Genomic DNA, 14189 nt, shown 5'->3' with positions numbered 1-14189 from the left:
CGCACATATGGACACCTTATCTTTGATAAAGGTGACAGGAATGTACAGTGGAGAAAAGACAGCCTCTTCAATAATTGGTGCTGGGAAAACTGGACAGGTACATGTAAAAGTATGAGATTAGATCACTCCTTAACACCATACACAAAAATAAGCTCAAAATGGATTAAAGACCTAAATGTAAGGCTAGAAACTATCAAACTTAGAGGAAAACATAGGCAGAACACTCTATGACATAAATCACAGCAAGATCCTTTCTGACCCACCTCCTAGAGAAATGGAAATAAAAACAAAAATAAACAAATGGGACCTAATGAAACTTCAAAGCTTTTGCACAGCAAAGGAAGCCATAAACAAGACCAAAAGACAACCCTCAGAATGGGAGAAAATATTTGCAAATGAAGCAACTGTCAAAGGATAAATCTCCAAAATTTACAAGCAGCTCATGCAACTCAATAACAAAAAAACAAACAACCCAATCCAAAAATGGGCAGATGACCTAAATAGACATTTCGCCAAAGAAGATATACAGACTGCCAACAAACACATGAAAGAATGCTCAACATCATTAATCATTAGAGAAATGCAAATCAAAACTACAGTGAGATATCATCTCACACCAGTCAGAATGGCCATCATCAAAAAATCTAGAAACAATAAATGCTGGAGAGGGTGTGGAGAAAAGGGAACACTCTTGCACTGCTGGTGGGAATGTGAATTGGTTCAGCCACTATGGAGAACAGTATGGAGGTTCCTTAAAAAACTACAAATAGAACTACCATATGACCCAGCAATCCCACTACTGGGCATATACCCTGAGAAAACCAAAATTCAAAAAGAGTCATGTACCAAAATGTTCATTGCAGCTCTATTTACAATAGCCCGGAGATGGAAACAACCTAAGTGCCCATCATCGGATGAATGGATAAAGAAGATGTGGCACATATATACAATGGAATATTACTCAGCCATCAAAAGAAACGAAATTGAGCTATTTGTAATGAGGTGGATAGACCTAGAGTCTGTCATACAGAGTGAAGTAAGTCAGAAAGAGAAAGACAAATACCGTATGCTAACACATATATATGGAATTTAAGAAAAAAAATGTCATGAAGAACCTAGGGGTAAGACAGGAATAAAGACACAGACCTACTGGAGAACGGACTTGAGGATATGGGTAGGGGGAAGGGTGAGCTGTGACAGGGCGAGAGAGTGGCATGGACATATATACACTACCAAATGTAAGGTAGATAGCTAGTGGGAAGCAGCTGCATAGCACAGGGAGATCAGCTCGGTGCTTTGTGACCGCCTGGAGGGGTGGGATAGGGAGGGTGGGAGGGAGGGAGATGCAAGAGGGAAGAGATATGGGAACATATGTATATGTATAACTGATTCACTTTGTTATAAAGCAGAAACTAACACACCATTGTAAAGCAATTATACTCCAATAAAGATGAAAAAAAAATCTTTAGAAGTAGGGAAATAGGAACATAAGGCATCTGGAAACATTGTCAGATAAACAACAGTTGAAGAAAATGGAGACCTTCAATTTAGAGATAAGGAGATGGAAAAAATCATTACTCCTTACTGAAAATGCGAGCTGTCTTTATAACAACAGGCTCTCTAGAGTTTATAACACAAGGAAAAAATTATGTAGTTAGGCCCTTCTGAATAGAGTTTCCCAAATAAAAATAGGACAAACTGAAGTCTGTTCATTGTTTTATTCATTCTTTTCAGGGGTCACTGAATTTTAGGATGGAAGGAGTTTCAGCCAGGGTGGAGGAGAGCATCATCTCCCTCCCTCCTCCACTCTTGCTTTTTTCTGCTGTCACACCAAATATGAGAGTGCCTCCTGAAAGTCAAAAAGGCAATATTAAAAATAAGAGCAGTTTACATATCATTAGCACATCTCCAAAAATAGTCACTATCCTATTTCGCTACCATTTTACTTACAAAGAAACAAAAGCTCAGAGTGGTTAAGTCCCATCCAGAATCACAAAGCTGGGAAGTGGCACACATTTCACGACTAGCATATGTCTCCCTCATTCAAAAATTCCTTCTAGAACTGTGGATATTGCACTTTCCTTGAGATTCCAGGACATGTGAAATGTGTATGAGTACAGTAAGCGAGGGGGAAATACAGGTTCACAAATGAGAACAAGGTGGCGTGGGAGTGGGTGGAGAGGGTGGGCACTCACGGTGACTAAGCCCTGCCCTTTGATGAGTCAGCCCCACAAGCTGTAGTTACCAGCAGTTTCTTCACGGCCTCAGAGGTCTCTGGTCCCAGCTCACTCACACACTTCCTTAGCCCTTCCACAAGGTGCTCAACAGAAATGCCCAGAGTTTTCAGAAGAAGCTTAAGTGGGTCCATGACTGGGAGAACATTGTCCAGAGGTAAAGGTAAAGCCTTGTTGACAAGAAGTGGCAAACTGTTGATGAGGAAGGCGGTAGCTGCGGAGCAAAAGAGATCCCAGGTAAAACAAGGCAATTCCAGTTCGTATGACCTCACCACCTTCCACTCTCTCCATTAATGGCTCCATTCCAGCCCTACTCATCTTGATTTCTCAAGAAAACATCTGCTTCCGGACCTTTGCCCCTCCCATTCCACCTCTCTAGAACTTTCTTTCCCCAGATAACTACATGCCTTTCTTCCTTCCTAATTTGGTCTCTCCTCAGATGTTACATTCTCAGAGATGTATCTAAAATGGTATCACCCGTCACCCTCTATCTTTATTTTTTCTTACCACTACTTAAAGTATTAAATCTTTATTCATTCCTTTACTTTGCCTTCATCCTGTCACTAGTATGTAGGATTCAAGAGAATAAGAAATTTGAGTTTTATTCATTACCATCACCCACGCCTAGGACAGGGCATATAGTAAGCACTCAAAAGATACTGGTGATTGACTAGATGGGAGTATAGTTTGCATGTGGCTGTCTCCATAGCCCACAAGCTTGAAACCAAAGGGAAGATGCCATAATGAACCTCCACTTGGAGATGTGAATGGACCCAACCACAGCCCAGGAAACTGCTCCCAACCAGTCCAACTCAATGCTACAAACATAAGTGAATACAGACTCTATGCCAGTTGGTGCAGATACACAGATGAATAAAACAAGATATTCCACTCAGAGAACTCACACAGTCTGGTGGAAAATAAAGATTTATGTATGCCACAGTGCAGCATGTGCTATGCTAATATTATGGACAAAGCTCTATGGAAACACAAAAGAAGTGATGATTAATTCTAACCTAGGAGAATGCTACAGGAATCTTCCAAGAACAGATGTTGCAGGAGATGTGTCTTGAGGCAAATGCCAGGATCACAGGTAAATAAGGGGAGCAGCATTTTAAAGAGGAACAAAATTAACCAAGGCATTGAGATATTAAGGTGAAAGTGCATACACAGGATGGTGAGTCTTCTTCAGAATTCCAGTGTGGTGTGCTAAGGAGGGATAAAGAAGGTTAGGCTGCAACTTGGGTGGGGCGGATTTTCAAAGCCTTGAATGTCATACAGATGAGTTTGAGATTTTTTTCCCCAAGGGTAATGGGGAGCTATCAAGCCTCATATGGAATAATTGCATTTTTATACCTTCAGCTTTAGAAAGATAACTTTCACACAGAAGAGGTTAGAGAATGAGGATAATGCTTATGATACATATATTTACAAAACACATTTGCGTATGTATAAATACATACATGCAGAAGCGCACACATAAGACACACATCCTCCTGCTGGCTAAGACCCTGCCAGTACTTCATTCTCTTTGTAATACTTTTTATTTTCCCATTCAAATCTTAAAAATGAAGCTTGCGCACCTATTTCCCCTTCATCTTCTACCACCCATTTTCCCTCCAAAACTCTCCCCCAGAAGGGGGATATTTATTTCCCCTCCACCCATCTTTCTGCTGCCACGTCTTCCCATGTGTCCTTAGACACTAAAGGACAACAAAATAGCCAAAACTGGTGAAGTTACAAATCAGTTCAAAAATTCAAAAAAAATTCACAAGCCAAAGTTGCCAATGTAGGCATGGGTATCACACAGTTTCTCACGATTAATCTCCGTACTTCTTACTTTCAACACTTTGGTGAGTGTCTTCTTTGTACGTACCTACATATTCCAGGGGGGAGACCCTCAAAGCTTTTTGTTCTCCAAATGAGCAGTGGCCATGATGATGGATTTTGCAGATGCGCCCAAATATCTCTTCCTATATGACTCCCTCCAAAAAGAAAGGATCAGTTTCCATTCTCCTCCAAGAAATCAGACTCTATACCCTACCTAGAAATGGAACTGTTCACCCCTCAGCTCTCCCACAGAGCTCTATCTGTATTGTCATTGTGCATTAATGACTGGTCTAGTACGGCCGTAACTTCTGTAGAAGTCTTCTCTCCCTTGCCAGACTGTAAGAACCTTGAGAACAATATTTATGTTTGATTCAGGTCTGAATCTTCTAATGCCTATCCAGTGACCAACAGCTTATAGCCATTCAGCAAATACCCATTGATTGTCTGAACAGATAAATGTAGCTATGTCTCAAGAGAACCAATGCTGCAATCTGATTAGAGATGATAGCAAGAATGACTCCATATAGTTTCAGAAACATAAAAGAAAGAAGTCACAAAATCAGATCTTAACTCAAAATTAAGGAAAATTAATGGTGGCCAAAGTTCAATAATGAAGTGCTTTTGTTGAACCTCTGTGGTAGCTGGTTAACTTCTTTGTAGGATACACCAGGGATGTACTTGTATTGGGTTAGAGCTTGGAGCTGGGAGCAGGGGGCATCTGAAGTCCCTTCTGACCTTATTATTCTGTGGCTCTAAAACTCCCTCCACCATATTCCACTGGGAGCCTAGGCTTAATAGTTGTGTTCCTGTTAACAGAAAAATAGAGAAATATCATATGTTCCCGGCTACTTACCAGAGTAACTGCAAATGCTGATGGTCACCAGCAGGAACACAGTGACCAGCTTCATTGTACGTTATCTGTGATATTTACCTGGAGTTTAAGATTAAACTGGAAAACCTAATGAGTCCACCAAGCCAGTGGTTCCCCTTGCTGTACCAAGTGTGGCAGTGGCTTTTGCACACACCCATATTTATACACCAAACAGGGACCTGAATTTCAGTCACTACCACTTGACTCGCCCCAGGGAAGAAAAGCATGGAGGTCGTGTTTTCTCACTAAACAAATTGGAGGTTTTTTTCCGTTTTCCCTCATGTTCCCATGAGAAACAAAGCCCTATCTTAAAACACTCTCAAGGATCTCTTGCATAAGCTCTTAAACAGAGTTGCGGGTGGGAAGCAAAGAGTTCTAAAAGTCCTTCTGGAAGAACTCTGAAAAGAAGGGAAGGTTTCATATTGGGATTAAAGAGGGTGAAAATTATGTTGCTTTCCTCCAGTTTCCTAATAAAGTTTGGAGAAACATATTAACTGATGAGCTCGCCAGGTGTAGGAGTAATCCCGACCTCCCTTTAGCCCTGAAATAATACAGACTCAGCTTACTGGCATCTAGTGCCACATTTCTCTGGAATTTACCTCCACCCACCCCATCCCTGTTCACACATCTACTATGGCAAGATCTTCTACCATTTCTAGTGTCTCCCACTTATTTGGGGAACACCCAGGGTCATGCCTTCTCTGTGTTCTCATATAGCTCAGGATCGAAAATCAAAATGCCTTTTTAAAAACCTGGGATTCAATATTTACTCTTTGTGTAACCTTAGATTTGACGTATTTCATTCTATAGTATTGTTCTCCTCATCTAAAATGGGACATTTAACAGCTAACAGCAAGATGGTCTCAAAGGTGTGTGACCCTGAGAAAAAAAATTTTTTTACAACACCCCATCTATATGGACAACTTGGGTCACCAAAACATGCATGTCAGTACCCTTCTGGCAGTCCAGTCCCTTGTAATCATGCAAAAGAAATATTGTGCTGACCACAGGAACAATCTGCTTGCAAGGCTGCCCTCCTGCAACCAGTACTCAGCCATGGGGCCCTAGGATGACCCTATTTGTAAGCCCAAGTCCTAGCGTTCCTTGGGGTATCTGGTACCGGAAAGAGAGAAAGAACGACACTTGAAGGGGAGAAATAAGATCCAGGGTCCAGGTGGATCCCAGTCCCAGCTCGGAACTCCCTGACCAAATGACATTGCTGGCCCCAGCCTCCCCCTGCCACTGAAGGGGTACTCAGAACATTGTGAGGAAGATACGTCAAGGCATAGTCCCCTCTAGGTGCAAGGCCAGGAGTTGGGGCCCCACTTGAGGGTGTGTTATTGTTATGAGGATTTAATGTAGTTACGTAGATCCAGGATATAACTGTACCAAACCAAGATTAACACCTAACAAGTGTCACCTGCTATTCATTTGTGTACATTACCGAGTTATAACTGCCATTTCTTTAGTTTTCTGCTACATTATAAACTGCATGGAGGAGATCATGTATTACTGCCACATGTACGCAATCCTGCCCCTTCTACTGCTTTCTCTGCCAGAGACGGCTTCAGGTTTTCCTGGGGAACTATCACCTAGCCAGGGATGTTGATGTTCCAGAACTCTCACAGGGCCAAGGTTGTGTGTGGTAAAGTGGTGGCGAGTTGATGCCATCCTTTATTTTTATGTTATGACCTTTCTATAGGATACGAAAACTGTACTGCCCTCATCTCTGCTGGTTGTTTCCATTTTGCTCTCACATCCTTTCTCACATCCTTTCTGTGCATGTCCCCCCCTCTGCCCTGCACTATAGGAAGCTCAGTTTTACAAACTGTGGTCTCCAGACTTCCCAGCCAACTGCTTTCTGGTTAGGATCGGCTAACGGGAGGCACTGGGAAAGATTGGAGGGGAGAGAAAGGGAGAAATCAGGGTGCTTCTCCCTCTCTCTGCTTCAGGAGACATCTCGGGCAGTGACGGCCACTTCTCCATGGCTCCAGCTCCTTCCAGAAAGGCCCTTTCATCTGCGGTCCCTCACACACCAGGCAGTCCCACCATCAATCCGGCTTCCACGGTGCAGCCCCAGTCGGGCCCAACCTGCTCTCCCTATCCCTCCCGGCAAAGAAGTAGTAGCAGCTTCCTGCACTTTCTAATCTCAGAGTTGACTCGCCTTTCCCCTGGTTGCTTTAACTGCCTTTCTAGCATCTTGTAAATTATCCTTCAAGTTAAATTTTTCCTGTTTGATCACCTGGCATGGTTTTGACTTTCTGGCTATGTTCTGACTAACACAGCATACTAAAATATAGTAGAGCTTTTGGCAAAAAACAGATATTTCTGTTTGGAAACGTAGCCTCCCTCTCGCAACTGCCAAGTTATGAGTCCACAAGGAGCTGGACCAATCCAGGAGAAATAGAGCAATACACACAACGGATGCTTCTCCCTTTCTACCCCTGAAGTGTGTGGCACTGTCTCCAGCTTGTCTGCTGGTCCTGGAGGTGAGTTCTTTCCCAGGAAGTTCCTCAGACCTCAGTTCTTTCCCAGGAAGTGCTAATAGATTTCTGGTGGGCCCATCTAATAGTCAACTAGACATCATCTTGACCAAAACCTGGTAGTAAACATGGATGGCTTAGACTAAAGGCTAGAACCTCCTCCATGCAAAACACACACACACACACACACACACACACACACACACACACCCCCTCTCTCTCTCTGTCACACTCACAAACACAAATGTCCACATGCTTACACATATATGAACAGTAATATGTGCACGTGAACAGACAGACATCACATAACCTTCAAGCACTACTGTTTTCACTTCTTTTGTTCAACAAATAGTTATTGAGCATCTGCTCTGTGCCTGACACTGTCAGGAACTAAGACTGGAGTAGTAAATGAGGCAAGCAAATTTCTTGCTTTTGTGGAGCTGACAGTGTATGGGATAAACAGACAATAAACAGATAAACAAATAAGAAATAGTAGTAAGTCCTATGAAGAAGCTAATAGGGTGCTCTGATTGTAAAGAACAAGAGGACTGGGAGTACAGTCAGACCTGAAAAGAGACTCAGAGTTGGCTACTCCCATGCTTCCTGCATTCTGAGCCCATGTATTAGTCATGTCTTTTTATTCCATATTTCTGATGCTTTGACATTTTAGAGGCTTGCTGACCTTGGAGGGACTGCCCCTCCCAGGGCTAGCTAATTACTAGAGATAGCAAATGGCTCACCTGGGAGTGTACCTTTCATATGCAAACCAACCAATCCAGAGCCCACACTGCCAACCACCTCCTTCAGGGAGTCCTTGTCCTCCACCGGGCCACTGTCCACCTGCCTCAATCACCGCCAGGCCCAGGCAGGTACCACACAACTAGGGACAGTCCCTACACCCCAGAGCCCACTGAAATTATTCAAACTAGCCTATCCTAAACCTGCTTACCCTGTCTCCCCACCCCTTCCCATGGAAAACTCCTGGGAAGTTTGAGTAAAGGCTCCTGCCCACTCACCTGCCCCACCCTCCTGACAAACCCAGCGCCTCCCATGTGCCCTTACTGCCCTGTGGTGTGGCAGGACACTTTTCTTGGGAATCTGTCAGTAAAACAAGCTATCTTTTCAATGGCAGTTATCTCCTGATCTGATGACCTGAATAATAATAAAACATATTTTAAAACAGCCTTCTATGCTTTTCTTGTGCCTTTGTTATGCTACTGATACTGATATTATTTGTATTAATGTTTTCTTTCCCAGATGTTTGTTAACATCTCAGGCGGCTTTGTCTTGTTCACATTTGGATCCTAACACAGAATCCTACATACTTGATAATGTTATTAAGAACCACCAATCAGTGCCAGGCCCTAACTTTGCATATGGTGTCCATTTCATTCTCATAAAACCCCTGAAGATAAGAGCTTTTATCCCATTTTATAAATGAGAGGTCTGAAGCTGGAAGCAATGAATTAATTGCCAAGGTCACTTAGATAATATATAATGTGGCCAGAATTTGAGTCCTTTCTTCTGATTTGTATTTCTTTACCTTTAAACACTTAATTAATATGCTTTTCCAGTAAGCATTTGTTAGTAAATTAATTCATGAAAAGAAATGAAAAGGAGATGAATGCCAGTATTTCTAAATTAATTTTCAAAGTTTTTTCGAATGAATTTTTTGTGGAGATTAAATTTATAAGCGAGAGTGGAAGTTCAATTAGCCATTCAACAAGTATTTATGGAGCATGTTTGGTGGATCTGCCTCTGTGGTAGATTCTGGGAATACAGCAGGAAGAAAGCCGGCATGACTCTTGCCTCATCTTAATTATATTAAAGGAAACTGTTAGAAGCAAGTCAGTAAGTCCAACATAATAACAGCCATATACGACAAACCCACAGCTAACATCATACTCAATGGTGAAAACCTGAAAGCGTTTCCTCTAAGATCAGTAACAAGAAAAAGATGCCCACTCTCACCACTTTTATTCAAAATAATTTTAGAAGTCCTAGCCATGGCAATCAGAAAGGAAAAAGAAATAAAAGGAATCCAAATTGGAAAAGAGGAAGTAAAACTGTCACTGTTTGCAGATCACATGACACTATACATAGAAAATCCTAATGACACCACCAGAAAAACTACTAGAGCTCATCAGTGAATTTGGTCAAGTTGCAGGATACAAAATTAGGTTGCATTCCTATGCACTAACAATGAAAGATCAGAAAGAGAAACGAAGGAAACAATCCCATTTACCATTGAATGAAAAAGAATAAAATACCTAGGAATAAACCTACCTAAGGAGGCAAAAGACCTGTACTCCAAAAACAGTAAGATGCTGATGAAAGCAATTGAAGATGACACAAACAGATGGAAAGATATAAAGTGTCCTTTTTGTCTCTGTGAGGAGAATGACAGTTTTAAAGAAGCCAGCTGAATGTAGATTCAAGACACAAATCAGAAAAAGAAAAGAATCAGCCTGAGATTTCATCTCACACTCTTTCTTCTAGCTGAAAAGAGACAGTTATTGGGAAGTCACACTGGAGACATCCAAGTAGAGCTCATTATCTTCTCTTCTACTTTCTGTAAATTGGATGGTCAAAGTGACTTAAAGTGAAACCTAAATAAAACAGGATATAGCCTCAAAATTTGTCTTGAAAACACAAGCATGTAACAATCAAATGTCACAGCTTTGAATACCAACCTTATAGAGTTTGGAGAAAAGCAAAAATAATAATAACCTGTTCCTGGCTCTCTCCCCTATTGATTGAATCCTACTTAGTGAAAAATCAGTCCACTGTTGTTTAAGGCTAACTTTTAGCCCCTTTAGAGGCACTGCAAGGAAATCCAAATGGAACATGAGCCCATGAGGGTGAAACACAGGAAATGACACGTAAATCAAGACCAAATCAAAGTAAAAATCTAGGAAGCCTCAAAAAAGGAGAAAAGTGATTTGCCCAGGCTGGATGTTTCAAAGATGACTTCAAGTGGTTCTTGAATTCAAAAATTTGGATAAGAAGAGAAGATGAGAACTAAAAGTAGAATTTGTAATGTTTTATTTTAAGAAACTAACTGAGACAAGTAAGTAAGCTAAAAAGGAAGATGTGTGGAAAAAGTCTCTTTCTTCTTTCTCTCTCCAGCACTGTTCATCCACATGCCTGACCATGGCAAATTTCAAACAAATGTTTAGTTTACAATCAAACAATCGATGAATTGCATCAGATGAGTTAGTGAGAAGGTACGGCTATAAAAAACTAAACTCTGACGGCCTGAATGAGACTACCACTTGGTCTGGCAAGACTTGATCCATAGTGAGAAATATGGGTTCTTGAGCAGGGGCAAACCTGGTCATAGGGGTTTGTAAAGCAGATTAGTGTAAGGGAAGCGGAAAGGCCATTCAGTGAGGAGTCTGGGCCCAGATGACCCCGTACTCCCAATCCATGTTGCAGTCCCACATTCACAGCTAATGTCACTATCTTGTTAGGGGGCCAGAATTGCATCTGCTATAACTTCCTTCCAGCAAGGATGTCAACCCTCCCAGAGGGCAGCTCTTCAGTGCCTAGCAGACATTCTCCATGACATGAAAGTCCTACCTTTCAACTATCTTTTATAGGGGAATGACTTTACCATATTATCTGGTAACCTTGCAGGGATCCACATATGTGAAGGGTCGAACCATTGCTTATCTGGGTCTTGGGGGAACACCTAGAGATCCTCCTGGAACCTGAGAAGATGGGAGGACTACAGTAGCTGCTATGAGCCATCTCCCACGTGCCTTCACATCTCTCCAGGGAAGCTGTTGTAAGACATTGCCGCCCAGGTCCTATGAGGTGTGGGACTTTCTGCCCTAACGCCCCTTGGAACAGAACTGCAGAATATTAAAACCTAAGCCTCTCAGCTGCAGTGTAGAATTAGCTCCCCACAACCGGCCTTGGAGTCATCCAACCCCTTCTGTTTCGTTGTCATCCTTTTTAATGTATGGGACAAAGATGATAGGGAGCTGACACTTTTGGTCTATTCTTCTCTTTGCTGTCTATGTAAAGTGATAAATTGTCTAAGTCTAAAAGTGGCTCATTGTATCTTTAGCAACTAAATAAGTCAAGGCCTCGGCCTTGCCTGCTTTTGAATATGTGAGGTTAACACCCTTCCAAGAAACAACCAAACTGCACATTCACCCTGTGGGTGTGACTCAAAGAAGAACATGAAAAGTTCATGGTGTACTTTTCCAAGTTACAGGTCCTCACTCAGTGCCTCTGCTATAAATCATTTCCCCCTTTCCAAATGTTTACACTATGACTCTTGACCAAAAGTTCAGGGAGGGATAGGTCTTTTTACTAAGATGAGTGGGCTCCTGGCAAGCCTCAGGATGAGCATTCTATTTATGTTAGATATGATAATGATGATGATGATTACCATTATTTCCCTCTCTACGTTTTGTTTTCCAGCTTCCTAATTGTAACCTCACAGCAGCCACCATTACCAACAAGTTCATCAACACCATTTCTCCATTACTTAATTTTGAATGATATTTGGGGATTTTTATTTACAATTTTCTCTTTAAAGAATTCTGTATTTCTTTTGGCTTGCTTTATAGAATAGAAGGAGGGGAATGGATAATCACTGTATCCAGTAAAGAAATAATGGAGGTTTTTCTGGTATAAAGTTTTTAATTTGAGACAACTTCACCCTTACAGAAAAGATCTGAGTACAGTACAAAGAATTTTTTTTGGAACCATTTGAAACTGAATTGCTGACCCAATGCTCCGTCACTCAAGGAATACTGGTGGGTACTATGTGCAACGACACCCTCCTACGTGACCATAATCAGGAACTTAACATTGATACTTTACTACCACCTACTGAATTATACCTAATTCAAGTTTCACCAACTATCTGAATACTGTCCTTTGTAGCAAAAGGATGCAGTTCAGAATCATGTATTACACTTTGCCATTATGTCTTTTTAGTCTTCTTCAATCTGGAAGAGTTGCTCAGCCTTGCCTTGACTTTCATGAAATTTTTGAAGACCACAGGCCAGTTTTTTTGTAGAATGTTGCTCAGTTTGGCTTCATCTGATGTTTCCTCATTGGCAGGTTCTGGTTATGCAAGAAGCCAGGCTGTGTTCTCAGTGTATCCTATCAGTTGGTACATGATTCTTCCCCTTACCGATTTGAACTACTCATCTTGATCTCATGACTAAGGTGAAGTCTGCCAGACTTCTCCATTTTGCTCATTTTCCTGTTTAATTAACAATTGTTTTGTGGGAAGTTACTTTGAAACTATGTAAATATCCCATTCCTAATCAAACGTTCAATTTCTGCTTAAATACCAGAAGGGACTCAGGGTTTCCTACTTTATTAAATGGAGTATCATCCATTACTGTAATATTATATTTGATAACCAAAATGTCTCCAATATTGCCAGTGAAAGCCCCTGCAAGCTGGCCTGCCTGCCTTTTGGTGTGTCCTTGTCATTCTTTGTGCTTGCTTTCTGGTATTACAAGATGATCCAGGCTCATCTTCAATATTCTCTGCCCCAGCCCAAATAAACTCTTTTTCCAAGAAGTGACCCTTAGTTCTTTTTAGAAGAAAAGTAATATTGTGGAGTCATCCAGGTATTAGGTTACTCATTTCAATCAGGATGTCCTGCTTCAAGGCCCTCCCAGTGGACAGAGCTAGAAAGGATATGTATACATATGTAGGTATATGTAAATGCCCTCTTCTCACTGCAAGGGCTTTGACTCTCTTGCTATTCCGTGTTCCCTCAGTAAATGCCCTTCTTACTCTACTTGGGCCCTGACTCCCTATGCCAGGCCAAACCCCAGGGATGCCCTCACCTCTCTTAGTTAAATCAGTTCTCCAGAGAAAAAAAGTTGTTCTCTTCTTATCCTGTGTTCATGCCTCAGTTTGCCAGTTTTATTCATTTACATTAATGATGAAACAGAAAGAATATTTGACTAGGGTCAGAGAAGTTTTAATCAATCTCTTTCATTTAATTCCCATAGCAAATCATTCACCTTTCTGAATCTCAGCTCATTAACCTATAAAGGAAGATCATATATTAAGCATATATGGTTGTATGGATTAATTGAGATGGTGCATGTTCAGATCCTTGGTTTACACGTAGATATTACAATAATAAAATAATAGTTATTGTTCCATCAAATCTAGAAAAAAATTCAGGACTCATTCTTTGATTGGCAAAAGAGGGAACTGAGAAATAAGACAGAACTAATTTCAATGATCTTTTTTTTTTTTAACATCAATATGAGCAAAACGTGTTCTGATCTCAGAAATCATTTCAAACCCCACAGGCTCTGAAGATACAGCTATAAAAATCTACCAGAACTGTAAAACTGTGGTGTCAAAATCAAAGAAGAAAAAAACTTTATTTTGTTACTGGTTATTAGTCACAGTCAACATATTTAGATCTGAGTCTAATACTCTGAAGCCATTTGCAACCTGGACCTATTAGTTATTTAAAGCTGCATAACAAATTACTCCAAAGCTTAGTGGCTTAAAACAACCACAGTTTATTATTTTCATAATTCTTTGAAATTACTGCATTCTTCTGCAACGTTCTGTTTACTAGTGCACTGGGATGGCTGGATATACAAAATACTGGCATTTGTAGTTGGCTTTGGCCAGGAGCTCAGCAGCAGGCTGTCTGCAAGAGGCCTTTGTGGTCCATGAGTTCATATTGAAAGATATGAAAATTAAAACTGTAGATGTTCTAATGATTAGCCTCAAAAGATACACAGCATCGGGCTTCCCTGGTGGCGC

At 41.2% G+C, this 14189-nt stretch overlaps 2 protein-coding genes across 4 annotated transcripts in view; both read right to left on the bottom strand.

The window, feature by feature from the left end:
- The window catches only part of SPINK5 (serine peptidase inhibitor Kazal type 5), a 323807-nt gene that overhangs the window by 258606 nt on the left and 51012 nt on the right, over nt 1–14189 (bottom strand). The window lies entirely within an intron of this gene.
- On the bottom strand, nt 1714–4972 carry SCGB3A2 (secretoglobin family 3A member 2; the record flags this gene model as incomplete). The annotated part of the gene is made up of 3 exons (XM_079915722.1): nt 1714–1849; nt 2246–2448; nt 4918–4972. 3 exons carry the CDS (start codon nt 4970–4972, stop codon nt 1826–1828), a joined length of 282 nt encoding a protein of 93 aa, XP_079771848.1. The 3' UTR covers nt 1714–1825.

Source organism: Stenella coeruleoalba (assembly GCF_951394435.1).
Source record: "Stenella coeruleoalba genome assembly, chromosome: 3".
In the NCBI taxonomy this organism is placed as follows: domain Eukaryota; kingdom Metazoa; phylum Chordata; class Mammalia; order Artiodactyla; family Delphinidae; genus Stenella; species Stenella coeruleoalba.
The sequence above is the reverse complement of the archived record's forward strand: the minus strand, read 5'-3'. Positions and strand labels throughout refer to the sequence as shown.